General features: G+C 40.9%; 2 protein-coding genes across 5 annotated transcripts in view; one reads left to right on the top strand and one right to left on the bottom strand.

Annotated features, from left to right (window-relative positions):
- The window catches only part of DIP2B (disco interacting protein 2 homolog B), a 233,388-nt gene that overhangs the window by 13,618 nt on the left and 200,107 nt on the right, over positions 1–19,663 (bottom strand). For all 4 annotated transcript variants that reach the window (XM_040488144.1, XM_040488143.1, XM_040488141.1 and 1 more), the window contains 10 exons: positions 18,822–19,023; positions 13,775–13,884; positions 13,572–13,652; positions 9,506–9,629; positions 8,169–8,290; positions 6,827–6,938; positions 4,284–4,393; positions 3,667–3,797; positions 1,879–2,047; positions 681–851 (listed from right to left, as the gene is read on the bottom strand). In XM_040488144.1, the coding sequence (XP_040344078.1) occupies positions 681–851; positions 1,879–2,047; positions 3,667–3,797; positions 4,284–4,393; positions 6,827–6,938; positions 8,169–8,290; positions 9,506–9,629; positions 13,572–13,652; positions 13,775–13,884; positions 18,822–19,023 (1,332 nt within the window). The remainder of the gene's footprint in view (positions 1–680; positions 852–1,878; positions 2,048–3,666; positions 3,798–4,283; positions 4,394–6,826; positions 6,939–8,168; positions 8,291–9,505; positions 9,630–13,571; positions 13,653–13,774; positions 13,885–18,821; positions 19,024–19,663) is intronic.
- Positions 11,166–11,715, top strand: LOC121038581 (60S ribosomal protein L21). The gene has a single exon (XM_040488151.1). It carries the CDS (start codon positions 11,202–11,204, stop codon positions 11,682–11,684), a length of 483 nt encoding a protein of 160 aa, XP_040344085.1. The 5' UTR covers positions 11,166–11,201; the 3' UTR covers positions 11,685–11,715.

Raw genomic sequence — 19,663 nt, forward strand, 5'->3', positions numbered from 1 at the left:
AAACCAACACTGGCCCAAGTGGACAGTGATGGGGCTCCATCATGATCAGGCTACTTGAAAGTCACTTGCCTGTGGTCACAGAAGCCCTGAAAGCACCCACCCCAGTATGCCATCTTCCTTTACTCTCACTCTTGTCCATGCCTATATTTACCACATTAGCCTCCAAGCTACATAAAATCAGACTTAGTTCTTTTCTGTTATTTACCCACCAAGAGTAACATGGCAAAGTTGCCATCTGGCTGGAGAAAAGAATACAGGTTTATTTGTGCTTCCTTTGTTTAAAAAAAAAAAAAAAAAAAAAGGAGGAGACAGAAAAACAGAAGGTAAGATATTAATAAAACTCAAATAAGACTCAAAAATCTTCTTGATTCATCATCATGTACCATTAAACTACTAGAGTAAACATTTATATTGGTGCTCAATTGCTGGGCATGGCTCCAAGCGTGTGCACCTAGTAACTCATTGATTCTACAGAATGATCCCCGTGAAGAACAATACTATTATCTTCATCCTACAGGTGAGCAAATGAGGCAGAGTGAAATCCAAATGATAAACTTGCAGTCCCAGAGCAAGTAAGTGTAACTGGGCTCATGCCAGGCTGTCTGGCTTTGAAGCCTCTGCTGTGGGGCACCACACACTTCTCCTCCATTTGTTATCAAGGAAGATTTCATGAAAGTCACCTGTAAACATATCGCTACATTGACTCTTGATCCAAAAGTGGTGCTGACAGCCCGAGGGGACAGACCAATGTCTTTGAAGAGCTTGGAGAAGGACTGCTGGAGGGCAATGCGGGGCCGCTCCTCGGCCACAACCACACACGTTCGGATGCAGGAGAGGTTGATTCCTCTGGTCTGTAAGACGCCAATGGCACAGGAGCTCAAGTTAGTAGGATCAGGAAAAGAACTGAATAGGTAGGGCCATTGCTCTATCTCTTTGGTCAGGAAAACTCAAGGAACTGTGTCTTCTCACCTCAAGACACCCAGAGAAAAGACAAAAATTTTTAGAAACGCCAAGGCATTCCACTAAAATCACTACCCACTGGTAAATCTGTTCATTCTCTAATTCTTTCTGCTTTTATCTAAGAATCTTAGGTTCTTCAGCAATTCATTTTTATACCTCCCCATTTCTGTGCTTTAGATGTCTATTTCAAAATGGAGAGGTGGTACTGAGAGAAAAAGAAATCTAGCACACTGGAGATCAAATCTTACCTCTCTCTCTTTTTTAATGTTTATTTTTGAGAGACAGAGTGTGAATGGGGGAGGGACAGAGAGAGAGGAGACACAGAATCCGAAGCAGGCTCCAGGCTGTCAGCATAGAGCCCGATGCAGGGCTCGAACTCATGAACCATGAAGTCATGACTTGAGCCGAAGTCGGATGCTTAACCGCCTGAGCCACCCAGGCGCCCCAAATCTTATCTCTTTTTTTTCCTTCTTAGGGTCATAATTCTTTATTAAATAAAAGTTAGTGTTTTTGAACTCTCTCCTATGCCGGTCAGATGTATCATCCCTGGATACAAACATAAACGAGTTGACCCTTATCTTTGGGGCAGTCTCCAATCTCTAATATTCTGAGGTTGCAAATTCTTTTGGAAAAAGTCCTATTGGAGGTCCCAGTTGTCTTTCACCTTTACATGAAGTCATTTTCATTCAGCTTCCCAACTCGTTTCACCTTCTTCTCCATAAAGGAAGAGTAAGATTCAACTTTGAAAGAATGCATTACATTAGAAAAGGGAAGAAATAAACTTCCCGAGGTTTACAAAATATTGACTGGCTAGCAAAGAACAGGCAGATATGCCTGTTAACCCCTACTTAGGTATCATCATGACTGGCCCATTTCTATAAAACCTCCCTGGACTGGCTACTTGGAGTTGCTTCTTACCTTTAGCACCTCCACTTGGTTTCCAAGCCCTTTGGTGCAGAGCTCCATTACTGAATAGGAGCAGAAAGTGTCCCTTATTTTGTATTGGTTGACAGTGGAGAGCCAGAGGAAAAGGTTGTTTTCTAACTCCATAGGAGGAATTAAGATGGACTGGTGACCTGAATAGACACTGCAATGAAAAAAGGCAGCAGCTGACATTATCAATTCATCCTAGATATCTCGATGTTTTACAACACCATCCACTCAACAAATATTTACTGAGCAGGAAGGGCAGTGTAGGGTCATATTAGACATAAAGGTTGAAGAGTCAACCTTGTTCCTGTCCACCTCACAAGATACTATAACTAAAATAAAGCAGACTGTGGCATGGACAGTAACTGAGATGTGAAGATCATAAAACAAAGAGCAAGTCATTCAAATCAGGAAAGCTGGGGCAGGGGATGTTTCGTTGAGTAGGCATCACTTGAGCTGGGGCCTAAAGAATGACCAAGAATCTGACAGTGGCTGGAGGAAACGGGGGTGATGGTGAGAGCATTCCAGGCAGAGGAACAGCATATGCAAAGGAAAAGAAGCACAGATGTATGTATATGGTGTGTTTAAAGTCATCAGAAATAGCATCCTGGTATGAAATCCTATAGCATAGGATGCATGAGGGAGTGGTGCGAAGTCTGGCCAGAAGGGTTGGGGCCAAACTGTAAAAAAGTATAATTATTGTATGAAGGAGTTGAGACTTTACCCAGCAGGCAGTCGCTGCAGCTTTAAGCTGGGGCAAAATTAGCACCATGGAGAGAGACTGGAGACACAGACACTGATGACAGAGACAGTTACAACAAGTGAGAGATGATGAGGGCTTGAATCCCGACAGTGCAGCCAGGATAAAAAGAAAGGAATGACAGAGTCACATATTATATGTATAATCTACTGCCATGAATCCTCAACTTCTTAAACCTGTGTATAGATCCGAATCCCGAGGAGCCCAAGAATCCTGTATTTATAAAATACAGGAAATTGTGGTTGCTACCTCTGGAGATCTAAGTTAGTAAGTCTGGAGAAGGCCCATTAACTTGCCTTTTTAAAGACCCCTATGTGATTCTTATGTACAAACAGGTTTAAGAACAACTGAGCCACAAAGGACAGGACACTTAATTGGATGTGAGACATACAGTTGAAGACAATGCCCACGTTCCTAGTGGGCATTATCTAGGTGCCCCTAAGGTGAATGGTCCCATCCTAACAAAGATGAGGACACACAAGAATGCCAAGCTGCAGGTGTCTGTGAAGCATTCATGGAGATGTCCACCGGGGAGATGAAAATGCAGGGCTGAGGTACGGTTCCCTGGGAGGAGTGGGGATCTGCTATTCCATAAGACACAATCTGGCCAGGACAGGCATGCCACTTTACAGCCACACGCTGTCATCCAATCTCATTATATTCCTTCCTGCCAAATCTAGGGGGTGCATTCTGGCTGTCAAAGCATGACATATTTCACCCGAGTATCACCCTTCTACTTGGCTCTGCTTCTAAAATGAGGATTACAGGATGGAGCAGAGAGCAAGTAATAAGATCACTGACATACAAAAGTATGAGGCATCAAACTAACAGACAAGAAAGAAAGGGAGGATAAACAAAACTAAATGAACTTTGGAGATCCTATTTAGGTGTACACATTCTGGAAACATCAGCATTTTATTGAAACATTACCAAATTAAGGGAGCAGAAGGAAGGATGAGATGGTTATAGCCCCAAAGACATCCCCACTCAGTCCTTCTTTGCTCTTCCATTCCTACCTGCAGAGACACCAGAGTGCAAAGCCAAGTCCACAGTAAGGGTCAAGGCAGATGGCGATCTGCCGAGAAGAATACAACTCACACTGGAGCTTGACGGCTCTACAAAGAGCATTGACTGCAGAGTGGGACATCTGGAAAGTAGGGAACACGGAACAGGATGGAACTGGCATCCCACAGGCAGAAAAAGTCTCTAATGACGGTTTTGAAAAATTTTAATTCCCCCCAAACCCCTCCAAATGATGTATGTACATTTTTCACTGTTTCAAAAAGCCTATCTAAGTCTAACATATTCTTGTTCCTTAGTCAATACCGAGTTCTATGAAATACGAACCTATGGCTTCATACTGGCTTTAACTGTGACTCTTATTATCTATTAGCTTCTAGGCCAGGTTTAGAACACTTCGTAACATAAATTCCTCGGGAAAACTTATTCCGGAAGAGCCAATGCTTTTATTTAAATATAGCAGGGACCTTTGATCCTCCGCCTACTGGTCTCTGGTACAACCAGTTGGCCTCCACATCTGAAGTCCTTGTGGCAGTGGTCATCTCTATTTTTGCAGCCCTGGCATTTTACCAGCATCCAGAGAGTGAGTGAGTACATATTCAGACTACTTTACCTTCACTCCTGTAAGCATGCCGGTTGTGGACACACTAAAATCAAGATATGCCAACATCTCAGGAGTGGGTGGTTTATACAGCTGAGGTAACCTTTTCCTGGGTAAGTCATCTGCAATGAAAAGAAAAAAAACTGATGTCAATCAGACCCACTGGAAAGTGAGTATCATTGCTCTTCAACTGGCTTTCTACAGCTCTGCTACGGACAAATACAGCTTCTGGGATCTGCTAAGGCTTTGGCTTCTCGTATTTAACTGAACAGTTCATGTATGTCACTCCTAGAGGTGGGTTGAGGTTGAGGACACCAGTAGGTAATATAAACAAGCAAATCTACATCAGGTAAATGTATTTACTAGAAGGCAAGTGAGGAGTAATGTAACACGGCGGTAGAATACACGAACCAAGAAAGCAGGTCACTGGTGTTCAAATCCCAGCTCTGCCATTTACCACCAACGTGACCTTGGAGTTATTTAACCTCTTTGTGTCTGTTTCCTTATCTCTAAAATGGGAATGATACCTACCCTCATAGCAACTGTTAGGAAGTAAATTCACATAAAGTACTTCTAAAACAACTCAAAAAGCTTTCAAAGCCTTAGTTGTTAATCATGCTGTTTCCAATTTAAAGTTCATTATTTACAGATTAGTACATGCTACATTAATCATGGACTGCTTTAAAAGTCGTGTTTTTTTTCCCCCAAGTTAACATGGTAGATTTTTAAGGGTAACCTAGAATTAGGGAATTATCTTCCTTTGCTCATTTATTTATATACCTCTCCCTTCCTCGCAAATTTGCTTTGTACAGCGTGTCAAAACCAAGGATGTCAAGGATGTCTCTGGCCCCAACCATACCTCTTTAATGGTTCCTGTGGCTTTCTGGATCAAGAAACAATTGACTCTGACTTTTAAATCTCTGTACCGTTGGACACCCATCTCTAGTCAAACCAAAGACTTTATCTATCACCTTCAGCCCACTTTTGTATAGGGTAAGGTCACTCATGTTCCTAAAGAAACCTTCCTGTTGTCTGTAACAGCCCACAGCTCAAGTCTTCCTAAAATGTGACTGAGTCCAATAACCATAGGAGATCTTTCTGCATCATGAACATCAGCACAGGCCATTTGTGTTATATATTGTATACAACTGTGCTTATGTCCTTAAGTAACAAGTGCAAAAAACTCTAGGTCAGCATCTGGCACACAATAACCACAAATACATGCCATTCCTGCATTTAAACCCACATAAATGTTCCTGAGATGGATACCATGTGGTACGTACCAAAAACAGGTAGAGAGGAGCCTTCTGGGTAAGAGGCTGGGAACGGAGCCAAATAGACGGGGTTTGAGTTTTAGTTCCGCTCTTTAACCTCCCTATACTTCAGTTTTCCTATCTGTACAATAAATGAAACTCACACCTATCTAATAGGGTTGGTGTAAGGATAAAACAAGGGAATGTATGTTAGATGACTGACACATCCAGGGCTCAATAAAAGATGTTATTATGATTATGTGCAAGGTGCTTTACGTAAGTTATGTCATTTAATATCTACAACTCCATGAAGTGGTTATCACGACTCCCACTTGACAGACAGTTTTGCCCAAGTTAGCGGGGATACGCAGAGAGTAACAGAGTATCAGGATTTCAATATCACCCACTCGACTCCAGAGCACACTCTCCTCTTCCCTCTACCATCATTCTCCAGATATCGCCGTGTCTTATCCCCACCCGCTTTTTTAGCACGAATGCCATCTAAAATTCATGCGCTTCATGGTTTTTTGGGTTTTTTTTTTTGTTTTTTTAACGTTTATTTATTTTTTTGGGACAGAGAGAGACAGACATGAACGGGGGAGGGGCAGAGAGAGAGGGAGACACAGAATCAGAAACAGGCTCCAGGCTCTGAGCCGTCAGCCCAGAGCCCGACGCGGGGCTCGAACTCACGGACCGCGAGATCGTGACCTGGCTGAAGTCGGACGCTTAACCGACTGCGCCACCCAGGCGACCCTCCGCTTCATGGTTTTTAAAGCACTTTCATGTTATGTTGCACTGGATATTCTCAACAAATATGTGAGTCAGGTAAGGGTAGGTGGCATTTTAGGAAAGGGTAATCTCAGACAAGGTTATACAGAAAATAAGTACTGAGGCTTGAACTAGAACCAGGCCTTCTGACTCCTAGTCCAATGCTGTTTTAACTGTGTCACACCTGGAAGGCAAGGATCAGATCGTCTCAAGACTTTAAATGGCCTTACATGTGTACAGAGTTATAGTCTGCATAAAAACCTAACCACCGTTTAAGGATGTCAAGAGTAAGAGCGAGACACTTTCTGTCTCAAGAGCTCTTAGCATATTGTGATCTGCATCTTTGAGTCTGGTTGTTGTAGCATCCAGTCCTTTGGGAATGCAAGTGAACCGGACATGAAGTTTTGCCTCTGTCTTAGCAGGTGGAACGTGTTGCAACCTAAGAGTTGTGTAAACATCTCTGGCACGAGAATCTGGGAAATTTCAGGGAGTGTTCTTGCTCCTTTGACAGTTCTGAGGAAATCTCCCTTTCACCTGTGTCAATGATGGTTGGCCACGTTTTCACGTCCACAGCTGCTGCTGCCTCTCGGGACCTCAATAACCTCATTAAGGTCTGCGTGGTGAGAATGCAGGCTGCTTTGCTGACCTAGAAAACAAATGACAGAAATAAGCACCCAGGAGGCTTAGCCCCCATGTGGCACCATAGATTCTGGCTGCTGCTAAAAGCAACTCACACTGGACTAAAAAGCACACCATACTGGACAGGACAGTATTTGTTTTTCAAAGAACACACAATAGTACAATGGATGGGTGTTTCCCTTACATTTGTCTTCCTAGAAATGTGTAACGCTGAATTGTCTCAGAAGGATGGACTTGTTCACAACAAAAGTTATTGTGTACAACAGTGATTCTCAAATATTTCATTGTTATAATCTCAGCATGGGTCCAAACATGTATTGATTTCATGAACACTATGACAAAGTAAAAATGTGGATTTTGTATGGCTCAGGGAACGAGAGGAGTCAGAGGATCATCTCTTTGGAGTTCGTGTTTGCTGCAGTCTGGTGAATGGTAAAATTTATCTGACCTAGAACATATCCTGAATTTGAGGGACACGGAGATGTCACAAACACGAAGCTCTCCTTCACACCTACACACGGAAATGCAAAGCGACCAACTTCCCCCTAAACTGTCAACAGAAGGAAACTGCCCCTCCCTGCTGCTCTGGCCTACTTTGCAGAATGCAAAGAGGGCATTTTGCTGAAGTGAATTTTGTAATAAAATCATCTATGGTGAACATGGCCTTTATACTGCAGGTTTCAGTTGCTGACAGAGCAGCAGTTCTTAGAGAAACAAATGTTACACAAATTAGAATTCTGTCTCTGCTGAAATGCAAATTGTGATATGATGCAATACAGATTTATGTTACTTCCTTCAATTCTCATAGCCTCTAGAAACTTGTCATCTCCAGGGCAAGATCTGGGTACCTTTTAATACTATACCAAGTGAATTTATAAAACTAACCAAAATAAAAATGATCCATATAAATTTACGGCATATAAAACCACCTTGTGCAGAAAAAAATGGGAACATTTTTTAAGAAGGGAGGAAAAAACCCAAGTTTTATGGAGAATTAGTAACAATAGCTTCCTCCTTAACGTTCATAACAACACAATTCTGTACCGCACCAATGATCACTTTCCACATTCTTTCACTGAAATAATGCTAGTCGTTTTGGTCAGATAAATGAAAAGGAAGGGATTTTTGGGAGACAGATTTGACTTCCCACTTAACAACACTAGAAAATTAGCAACGATCCTTAACTGACTCTTGATTTTATGAGATGAGGACAAGGCACAATACACTTGGTACTTACATCAACAATCATGCGGACAGTGGGCAACGTGGCAGTAAGGTTCTGAGCGTGAGGAGGCCGGACAGTCACAGGTATGCACCCCGCGTACAGGCAACCATAGAACGCAGCTATTAGCTCGATGCCTGCAAGACAGAGACACTTAGCTGCCCACCATCGCTGAGAAACTAAATTTAAGGCAGATCTTCCAAAACCAGTTTATTAAATCATGTGCCAGATAGCTTCTTTGGATCGTGATTTCACGTGATCACAGCAGAAGAAAAATCTTTTAAATCAAGGAGGAACTGAATGTAGAGAAGGAAGCATATAAAACAATTTCAAACATACCGAGAAGCTAAGAATAATTAAGAAGAAAGGTAGTCAGAAGTAAAGAAAACTCTTGAAAGACACCTGAGGAAGATATTCTGAGGTCATTCTATTTGATATTACTTAGGAGAAGTAACTACTAAGTGAGTAGTTACTTTGAGTGAGTAGTTACAGGGAGTGCAACTCTGAGGGAGGCAAAATGTGACTCGATTTGAAGACTGAACTACCAGCACATGCAGAGTGGCCTCCTCTGGAAGTGCTCTGGTCCACCACCATGTCATTCACTGGTAGATGGAAGACAATCTCACAGGAACACCAGAGGAGGGATTCTTTCACTAGATGACCTTTTAAGAAAGCTTCGCGTCAGTGTAAATAAAATAGCGGAGTAAGAATCACAGAACAAAATGAACTGAGGGGGACAGAAGACCAGACAAGGCCAGATGTATGAGAGGGGTAGGTGACAGAAGAAGAAAAAAAACCAACTCAAATATTTCACCCAATGTTCTGAATATTTACACCAGACTGTTACCAAATAATTTTGAGTACCTCTCACAGTAAGAACATTATTACACTAAATTAGAGCGTGGAATATGAAAGCAGCAATAACTGAGGAATACTGAACATCAATCGGGATATAAAGAACGCGAAGTCAAAAGAGTTTACACACGATATTCAGGAACTGGGTGAAATGGTTCCATTCCTGAACACTCCTAGAAACAGAGCACCTCTTTCGAGGGTTTCCAAAAGTCAGAAAGTCTTCACTAATTCATTTGATATTTACCATAGCGCCAGGAACTAGGCTAGACAGTGGAAATACAAGAGCAAATGCAGCAGACACAGCCCAGCAGACCCACGGCACTGCACAGCTCCAGGGGGTGAGGCTTGGTTCTTACGCTGGCCTAGGTGCCTGGGACTCCCGGAGCTGGGAGGTGCACAGCCTACATGGGCACAGATGGTGTCCCTGACTTCCTCAATTCTTCTATTTTGTAGTCTGGTAATGGACCTCGGGTCTAGTTTATCAACCCAACACCTACCAGGTGGATAGAGCAACACCACGTTGTCTCCTGCATTGAGATGCCCCTTATCACCAAGAACTGACGCAATCCTCTCTGCTCGCTTGTGAAGCTGAAGGCAACTGGCTGTGCACACTGTAGTTCCCTTTAAACAGAAGAAAGTATAAGTGGGTCAGAACTCAGGGAACAAAACGGCGACAAGCACAGCCAACTCAACATTATATCGGAAAGGCTTGTGCCTTGGTCGGTTGTCTGTAGCAAGTTATCCATACCAGCGAAAATTCCCTTGGTATTGAACGAAAGAACGTGTGGTAGTTTTTCTTTTTCAATGCTTGAAGGTATTTAGGGAATATCAGCATTAACCTAATTCAAACATACGTATTTACAGTCGTTTTTTGTTTAAGGTAGCTTCAAAAATACATAGGAATTTTTTATTTAAAGCAGGAAATAAGAGTAGAGGGAAAATAAAGGAAATAAAAGCAGAATGAGGGCGGGAGCGGGGTCAGGACAGTAACTGCTGGCCACGTGGCCATGTGCATTTGTTGTGCATGACACAAATTTGGCTCTGAGTTTTCTAACAGCAAAGATGTAAACAAGACAGGAACAGTGAATCAGAGTCCACTAGCTAATAATAAAGAGGAGCAGATCAGAAGATGGCCAACTATTCCTGATCCTGAGAATAATTCCTCCTGCAGGTCTTCATCAATTCCTTAGTGTCAATTCAAGTTTTACTGAGCTGGGCTTTGGGAACCCCTTTTGTGTGTAAAATAAAACACACGGATATGAAAGCGCGTGAAATACGAATGTGTAGCTTAGTGGAAAATTACAAAGCAAGCCTCTGTGTGAGAACCAGAATGGCATGAAAAAGACCACTGCCAGCAGTGCAAAAGCACCCCCAGGGATCTCCTTGGTCTAGTCCTTCTTTCCTTCCATATACAACCACTACGTTTGACATTTTCATCTTAATCATTGATTTCCTCCTCTTTATAGTGTCACTACCCATGAAGTATTTGATTTTATATAAATGTAATTGTGCTGTATACACTTTTGTGTTTTGTTTCTCTCTCAAGATTATCTTAAGAGTCATCTATGCGCTAGGGAATGGTGTAGTTCACTCATTTTTGTTGCTGCGTGGTATTCCACTGTATAAACATATAACAATTTATTCATTCATTCTGCTGCTGCTGGATAATATCATTCTCATACATGTCTTCTCAGGCATAAATATGAGTTTTGGCAGGGTGCAGACCTAGAAATGGAATTGCGGGGTCACTGGGTACGCCTATCTTCAACTTCACTACATAAAACCAAATTATTCTCTGCCTATTGTGCTAATACCACCCTATCTTAATTATTGTAACTTTATATCTCAAAAAGTCTCACAAGAAAAACAAGTTTTCCTGAGCTATTTCTTTTAAAAATAACCTTTAAATTTCAGTAATACAAGGGGTGCCTGGGTGGCTCAGTGGTTGGGCGTTCGACTTCGGCTCAGGTCATGATCTCACAGCTTGTGAGTTTGAGCCTCGCGTTGGGCTCTGTGCTGACAGCTCGGAGCCTGGAGCCTGCTTTGGATTCTGTGTCTCCCTCTTTCTCTCTGCCCTTCCCTTGCTTGTGCTCTCTCTCTCTCAAAAATAAGTAAACTAAAAAAAAATTTTTTTTTTAAAAACTTCATTAATGCCTTTCGGCCGGAACCGCCATCTTCCAGTAATTCGCCAAAATGACCAACACAAAGGGAAAGAGGAGAGGTACTCGCTATATGTTCTCTAGGCCTTTTAGAAAACATGGAGTTGTTCCTTTGGCAACATACATGCGAATCTACAAGAAAGGTGATATTGTGGACATCAAGGGAATGGGCACTGTTCAAAAAGGAATGCCCCACAAATGTTACCACGGCAAAACTGGAAGAGTCTACAATGTTACCCAGCATGCTGTTGGCATTGTCGTAAACAAACAAGTTAAGGGCAAGATTCTTGCTAAGAGAATTAATGTACGTATCGAGCACATTAAGCACTCAAAGAGCCGAGACAGCTTCCTGAAGCGTGTGAAGGAAAATGATCAGAAAAAGAAGGAAGCCAAGGAGAAAGGTACTTGGGTTCAACTGAAGCGCCAGCCTGCCCCACCCAGAGAAGCACACTTTGTGAGAACCAATGGAAAGGAGCCTGAGCTGTTGGAACCCATTCCCTATGAATTCATGGCGTGATAAATGTAAAAAAAATAAAAGACGTCAAGACCGTAAAAAAAAAAAAAAAAAAACTTCATTAATATAAAATAGCACATGTTCAATATAGACCATCTGGAAAATATAGACAAGTAAAATATAGGTCAGATGTAACCACTACTAACATTTTGGTGTATATTTTCCTGGCTTTTAAAAAATGAGTTAGGTATTATATGTAAATTCACATGCAACATTAACAAAAAAACTTACCATATTATACTGTCTGCCAGAAGCTATAGGGTGCATTGGTTAATTAAGAATGTGGGCTCAGAAGCCAGCTGGGTTCAAATGAAGAGCTCATTTCCTAGTCCTACCACTTACCAGCACTGTGACCTCAGGGAAGTTTATTTTATGTCTCTGGGCCTCAGTGTCCTCAACCTCAAAATGACCTATGAAATATATAGCATCCAGAACAGGATCTTCAGTAGGTACTTGATTATTTTACTGAAGTTTTTTATAAACTATTTTTGCTACTTATACATCATGAATATTTTCTGCATAATCAAATATTCTTCTGTGGCTGCATAGTATTTCATGCCATAATTTTATATGCTATATTTTATTTAGTCAGTTGCCTATTGTTGGACATTAAGGTTTTAACCCTAAAATGGATATCCCTTTGGCAAAAGTCAGGGTTAAATTCTTAAGGCCATTTCTTACATCTTACAATATTCTTCTTTTCGGTCCATGGTACAGCAGCAAACTAAACCTTTGATAAAAACGGTTTTCTGGGCATGAGGGAACAATGTGATACGGTTATTAAGCTTTCTGACGGTTTGGGCTAATCCAAGGTAAAATATTAGAATATGCGGAATAAATGGACTAAATATATATCATTTCTCTAACCAAGAAGCAAATTTAAACTTATGCTTTCTAACAAATACCTGGGGTACAGATTTCATGGGGCTATAGCTTCAAGTGTAGCCCAGCTTGGGAGTGGAGTGGGGAAGTAAGCAGGATTGACATCTTACTGAAATGAGGACCCTAATGAATCCATGCGATTGGAGGGAAACCCACTTCACACAGAGGCAGAGCAAGCAAATCCCAAAGTTTTCTACCAGAGAGCAATGGTTCTGACGATTTTTAATGACTTTTCATTAAGATGCACAGCATATTCCCCCTCATTAAATCCTATCACTACATAATCTCTGTACGAACTGTATAAAATATATCAGAATCTAGGGGGGTCTGGGCAGAAGGTGACCCTTTAGATAAGTCCCCAGGGGATTTCAATAGGCCCTCCAGTCTTCCCCCTATGGTGGCACATAATATTATATGCCATGGTCACAGTAATTTCAGCCTCTGATTCAGCCATAAAACAAATATCAGCATCTTCCCACACAATGCGTAACTTAAAAAATACAATATTCTGATGAACCATCTGTTATAAAGTAGGAGTTAAATGTACTTTTGAATAATTGTCAATTTGTTTTATATCTGTTAGCAATAAATCGTTTAAGTATATAGTAAACATAACCTTGTTTTAGAAAATGTTTCTCTAAAGTCATTTTCTTCCTGGGGGAAGTAAAAAAATTAAGAGTCAAACTGGGTAAAAGAAGGCATGACATAATGCATCCTATAATCTGTAGATCCATGGAGCTGCATTGCTGGCCCAACTCTTCCTATTGGAACTCAATAAAGGCGACTTGACTGTAACACAAGGAGAGCCAGCATTAAATAACACTCCAGGAGGTCTCATTTCAACCTTGAAGTGATTGCACAATTTATCCTCATATGTCAAAACAAGGAGGAAGCAGTAACTCCTTCCTGAGTGTTGACAATAGAAATTTTCTGATGAAAGAGATCACGAGTGCCTAAGATCCTACCACAATGTTCATCTGATTAGATATGCAATTGAATTTTTAATACCTTGGCATTTAACAGCATGAAGAGTACATGGTCAGGGGTTGCCTGGGCTCGCCACTGTAAAATCTCGGCCAGAAATTGGTGCTGAAGTTGTAAAACAGAAACAAGAATCAGGGTCAGTAATTCTGTGAAAGTTGGATAATGCAGCTTCCATCTACCACCTGTCCTTAATCTGTTTATAAAAATCAACACATCTGAACACTTACCTTCCTCACTAAGTCATTCTCTTCAATTTGCCCAAGATCCCTTCCTGCAGCTTGTGCTATGCGTTTTCCAGCAACCAGATTCCCAACCATCACAGAAGCAGGGCCTACACCTGTAAGAAAAGGCAAAAATCAACTCTCTGGGGATGGTAACTCAAACAAATTCTTCCCAAAGTATTTCCAGACTGACCCAAACTACTTCAAATATTCACTCAACAATATAGACTGAGCATTCTTCTAGGCACTGGGAACACAGCAGCAAACAAGACAAACAGCTTATATTCTAGTGGGGAAAGGCAACCAATAAATACATACACAGGTAAATAATGTCAGGTAGTAGGAAGTGTTAGAAAAAAACAGAAGCAGAGACTGGGATTTGCAAGGTTGGAGGGGAGCAGGTGGGCTCCTGTATCTTGGGTATAAGGGAGTTTACTCTCAGGTGACAGTTGGTTCCACTGGTTCCTACTGACAAATAATTTCATCAGCTCCAATCACAGTATGACCCTATAAGTGGGTTCTTCAGGAATCTCAGAAGTGCTTCATTAAGAGTGAGTATAGACATCCAGATTGTGGGACATTCTGGAAGACAACTGGCCTGGATTCTTCAAAAACTATGTCTTTAAGAGAAACTAAGGCTAGGAACTTCTAAGTTAAAGGGCAGCCTAATGCAATGCATGACCTTGACTGGATACTCAATTTTAAAAAATCTGCTATAATAAACAAGTGAAGAATTCTGGATACAGACTGTGTATTATTAGATGATAGCATTATATTAAGGTTAAATATCTTAATAGGATAATGGCATTGTGGTTGATTAGGAAAACTTTAGGAGATTTTTTTTTTTCCTTTGGAGATGACATTACTGAACTTTTTAGGGGTGTAGTGTCGTGATGTCTGCAATTTATTTTCAAGGAGTTCAGTAAAGCAATGTTAACAATTGGTGACACTAAGGGGGAGTATATAGGTGTTCACTGTGGTATTCTTTCAACTTGTCCATAGGTTTGACACTTCCAAATAAAAAGGCAGAACTCTCCCTCTCTTCAAGAAAAAAGTGTTAGGATGCTGTATGCCTTTTTTGATGGTCACTTGAAGACTGTATCGTATTAAACTAGGCAGATGGCTAAAAGATAATAAAACTTACTGCCAGCTAAGTTTTGAGTAATGCTAATGCTACATATGAATTCATATTAAATATCTTTTATTACCCAGCTCTGTTGATCCTAAATGTATTGGAACAGCTGAAACAAAATCACTAAACTTATACACTTTAAATAAATATTTGGGGAAGTTTGGATAAAGGATGTTAGGGAATTTTCTGTACTGTTTGGCAACTTTAAGTGGGAAATTATTTCAAAAAGAAAAGTTAAAAAATTTTTTCAAATCAAATTAAAAAACTCAAGAAGCATAAAGTACTCCAACACTCTGCTGAACAATTTTTGTCTACAAAGTGTCTACCGCAATTTTCAGTAGAACTCCTTCCTAAGAAGAAGTGTAACTAGTTACAGATAGATCATATTGGAGATAGCCTTTTATTTATTTATTTATTTATTTATTTATTTTAATTATTTTTTTTTTCAACGTTTATTTATTTTTGGGACAGAGAGAGACAGAGCATGAACGGGCGAGGGGCAGAGAGAGAGGGAGACACAGAATCAGAAACAGGCTCCAGGCTCTGAGCCATCAGCCCAGAGCCCGACGCGGGGCTCGAACTCACGGAGCGCGAGATCGTGACCTGGCTGAAGTCGGACGCTTAACCGACTGCGCCACCCAGGTGCCCTGGAGATAGCCTTTTATATAGACAAGGACTCATAGTGTATCTGACTGTGTTAGCTACCCAAACCTGAAATTAGACTATAAAAGTTATAAAGGTGTGCCTTTAAAAAAAATTTTTTTTAATGTTTATTTATTTTTGAGAGAGAGAGAGAGAGCGCGCGCGCGTGCAAGCTGGGGAGGGGCCAAAAGGGAGACACAGAATCTGAAGCAGGCTCCAGGCTCTGAGCTGTCAGCAGAGTTGGACGTGGGGCTCAAACTCACGAACTGTAGATCATTACCTGAGCTGAAGTCGGACCTTAACCGACTGAGCCACCCAGGCACCCCAAGGTGTACCTTTTTAAAAGTGAATTTTTCAGGGTAATATAAAACAAAAAAATAATTCAGCAGCAATTTCTTGAGGTCCTTCTTGTGCATTTCTTAAGTCTAAGGATCACAGAGAGTGAAAAATAACCAACAGCAATAACATCTAGAAGGCTAATTGCTGACACCTTGCTATACCTGTAAATACACCTTCTGATTTTTTCCACAAAATTATATTTCCTGTGGCAAAGCTGTTAGTCATCAATCCCAACATCTATTCTCCTCTTCTTCCTTAGTAACAGAACCCCCAGCTTTAAGCTGGAGAAGTAAATGCCTGGAATTAAGACTACATTCTTTTGTGGGAGACAAAATATATGAGGAAATAATATGTACAATTTCTAGAAAATATGTTTAAATTTTCCTTGCCTTTGTTCCCCCCACTTAGCTGGAATGCAAGAATGACGGCGGGAGGTCAGGGGGCCCAACCGGGCCCTGAGGTGATATGCTGGGATGGCTGTGGCAGACTGTTTTATTTTCTTATAATCCTTCCTTTCCTTCCTGTTGTTTCTGTGATTACATAAGAGGAGCACACCTCTCTGCTCCACTGACTCTGGACATGGTCTGACTTGTTTTGGACAATGACATGTTAGGAGACATGACACAAACAGAAGCTTTAAATATGCTTGTGTGGTTTGGCTTGCCATCTTGCTTTTGCCATCTGCCTTGAGAAAAATATGGCCCAGTAGCTACTGGTCCCATGATGAGGAGACACATGGAACAGTTCTGTTCCATCCACACCTAATGCTTTCATTACACAGGCAGATACCATGCCTCTGGGGGCTTAGGAATAAATTTTTTATGTAGGTTTTATCATTTAATAAAGTTGATTGAAATCTGGCTAGCAAAAGCAATGTTTTAAGCACCTACTGTGCCTCTAGGTGGCAACTTTTAAACATCTACTATGACATGAAGTTTTTGTTAAAAGAATCCTAGATTAAATGCTCTTTAAAATGGGATTTGACAGGGGCACCTGGGTGGCTCAGTTGGTTAAATGTCTGACTTCAGCTCAGGTCATGATTTTGTAGTTTGTGAGTTCGAGCACCAGGCTGGGCTGTGTGTTGACAGCTCAGAGCCTGGAGCCTGTTTCAGATTGTGTGTGTGTCTGTGTCTCTGTCTCTCTCTGCCCCTCCCCTGCTCATGCTCGGTCTTTCTCTCTCTCAAAAATAAAACACTAAACAAATTAAAAAAAAAACCCAGGATTTGACAATTAAGAGTACACTTACTGTTACGAACACTGAGTAACGTACAGAACTGATGAATCATCATATTGTACACTTCAAACTAATATAACACTGTATGTTAATTGTATTTCAATTAAAAAAAGGTACTTAACACATTAAAAACTACTTAAAAAAAATGGGCTTTTATCCTACGACAAATGAACGTAGGACTTCAGTAAACCAGGATGTGAGGAGCTGTGTGTTCTATGCATCTGCCAGACGCTTGGGAAGGCAACAAAGAGGCACTTCTTATACATTTCTTGATGAGTTACGTTCAGAAACTTATTTCCACAAGCAGAAACTGGTAAATACCCATATATACTTTAGCTCCATACCTACTGTTACTAAGATAAGGCTAGCTGATGAGCTGACAATCGTATCTAGATAAACAACTGGGACATCATCTTCAGCCACCAGACGACTGAAGTAACCATTGTAGAGCAGAGTACGTTAACATTTTAATAATGGTAGAATCACGTCTAGAATAAAAATGTTCTAGAAAGTAAGTGGCTTACCTTGTATTTTATTATTGTACATCATGTTTACCTTTCAGCAAAAGCTGTCTTACAGAAATATAATTGCCACACTTACCCTTCCCTTCCTAAACTCCCCACTACCTTCTCTCTCCCCAACATATCTGGAGCCCAACATGCTGCTGATGTACACTCTGTTTGTCTATGTGTGCATGCACGTGCAAGTGGGTGAGTGGGTGGTGGTGGCGGGTTCTGTAAAGGCCAGATTTTTTGCCTCTTGATTGTTTTCAGGCATTCAGGAAACTAGGATCCTTTTATTAACTTCTCCATTAAAATAAAATAGCATTAAAACCTAATGATTTCATGTTGGGTGAACAGATATTTCAACATGACTGACCACCAATCAATTACTCCTTCCTTTAGCCTCCTACTCAGCCCTTTAACCTCAGAAAGTAGGCAAAAAGGTGAAATGGATTATTTTCCATATGGCAATTCACACATACTTACTTGCATCTTGAATTCACAGGAATATGGCAAATGCAAAATGCATTATTTATCTTGTGCTTACAATCCACAAAATTTCAAAATTGAGTTATCTTGCTCCTTACAGGTATTATAGGCCTAAATCAGACCCCTAAAGCTTAAAAGGAATATGGGATGACTCTAGGCAAGTGATTCCCAACAGAAAGGCAGTATAACAGTGATTCAGAGTATGGATTTTAGAGTCACAACTGGCGTGAATCTCAGCTCTGCCATTAACTAGCTACATGTCTTTGAGCACAATTCTTAACTTTTCTGAACTTTATTTTCCACAGCTCGGGGCTAACACTTCAGGATCACGTATGTCCAATGCTTAATCTGTATTTGGCTTTTGCTGAACACTCAATAAATACTAGCTATTCTTATTATTATCAGAACCTTCTCTTATAGAACTTGTTTTATTCCAGTCCCACCAGTGGGATTTTGATCATCTTGACCCCATCCTTTATACATCCAGGGGACATGGAGGCACGCTACTGAGAATTACTCAGAAGAGGAAGCCAGGAATAAAGTCAGAGAAGGCTATTCTGCAGGTTCTCAATCCTCCCTGCTTTTGGTCATCTAATGCTATTCTTGTGTTACTACTCTTTGTAAAGTCCAAATCTAGAGAAAGAATCACGCTGAAAAAAGTCAGCTTCTTGAAGTTCTAATTTTAATATGATGTTTTCAAAGCTAGCATATTACCTGGTTGCTTTTGCCGGGGTTTTGGCAAATTGGTCACACATGTATGTGGGCACATGAGGATATTGCAAGGATGTAGAGATCCCTCCAGAAAGAGCTGTTTCGTCTGAGATATATGGATCCCTCCCAGTGGAGTTTTTGGCAATGTATTGGCAGGCACCAGAGCGAGACAATAAACCCCCACTTGATGAATGCTATCGATTGCCTAGAAAGATACAAAGAAAAATATTCAGTGAGATTAATTTTACTACATTTGACATCCTCCTAAAATAATCCATTATTCTACTCTAGGATTTTTCCTTTTCTTTTTTTTTTTTTTTTTAAAGATTTTTTTTTTTAAATTTTTTTTTTCAACATTTATTTATTTTGGGGACAGAGAGAGACAGAGCATGAACGGGGGAGGGGCAGAGAGAGAGGGAGACACAGAATCGGAAACAGGCTCCAGGCTCCGAGCCATCAGCCCAGAGCCCAACGCGGGGCTCGAACTCACGGACCGCGAGATCGTGACCTGGCTGAAGTCGGACGCTTAACCGACTGCGCCACCCAGGCGCCCCGGATTTTTCCTTTTCTATCCATTCTGGGTCTAGAATCCATTCTAGGTCTAGAATCTGCTAGATTATTAAGATCTCATACACCTGAAGTTACCTAATTCTTTCAGCAATGGCAGCGATCAACGGAAGAGGGGTAAGGTACGATCTAAATGGACAGAAGTGGATACTGATTTGTAAGCCTCATTATGTTCTCTCTTAGATAATGTCCAACACCTAGAAATTTGTGTTGGTTATGTTATGTTATGTTATGTTATGTTATGTTATGTTATGTTATGTTATGTTATGTTATGTTAT

Source organism: Herpailurus yagouaroundi, unplaced genomic scaffold (assembly GCF_014898765.1).
Source record: "Herpailurus yagouaroundi ecotype Mexico unplaced genomic scaffold, PumYag 166, whole genome shotgun sequence".
Lineage (NCBI taxonomy): Eukaryota > Metazoa > Chordata > Mammalia > Carnivora > Felidae > Herpailurus > Herpailurus yagouaroundi.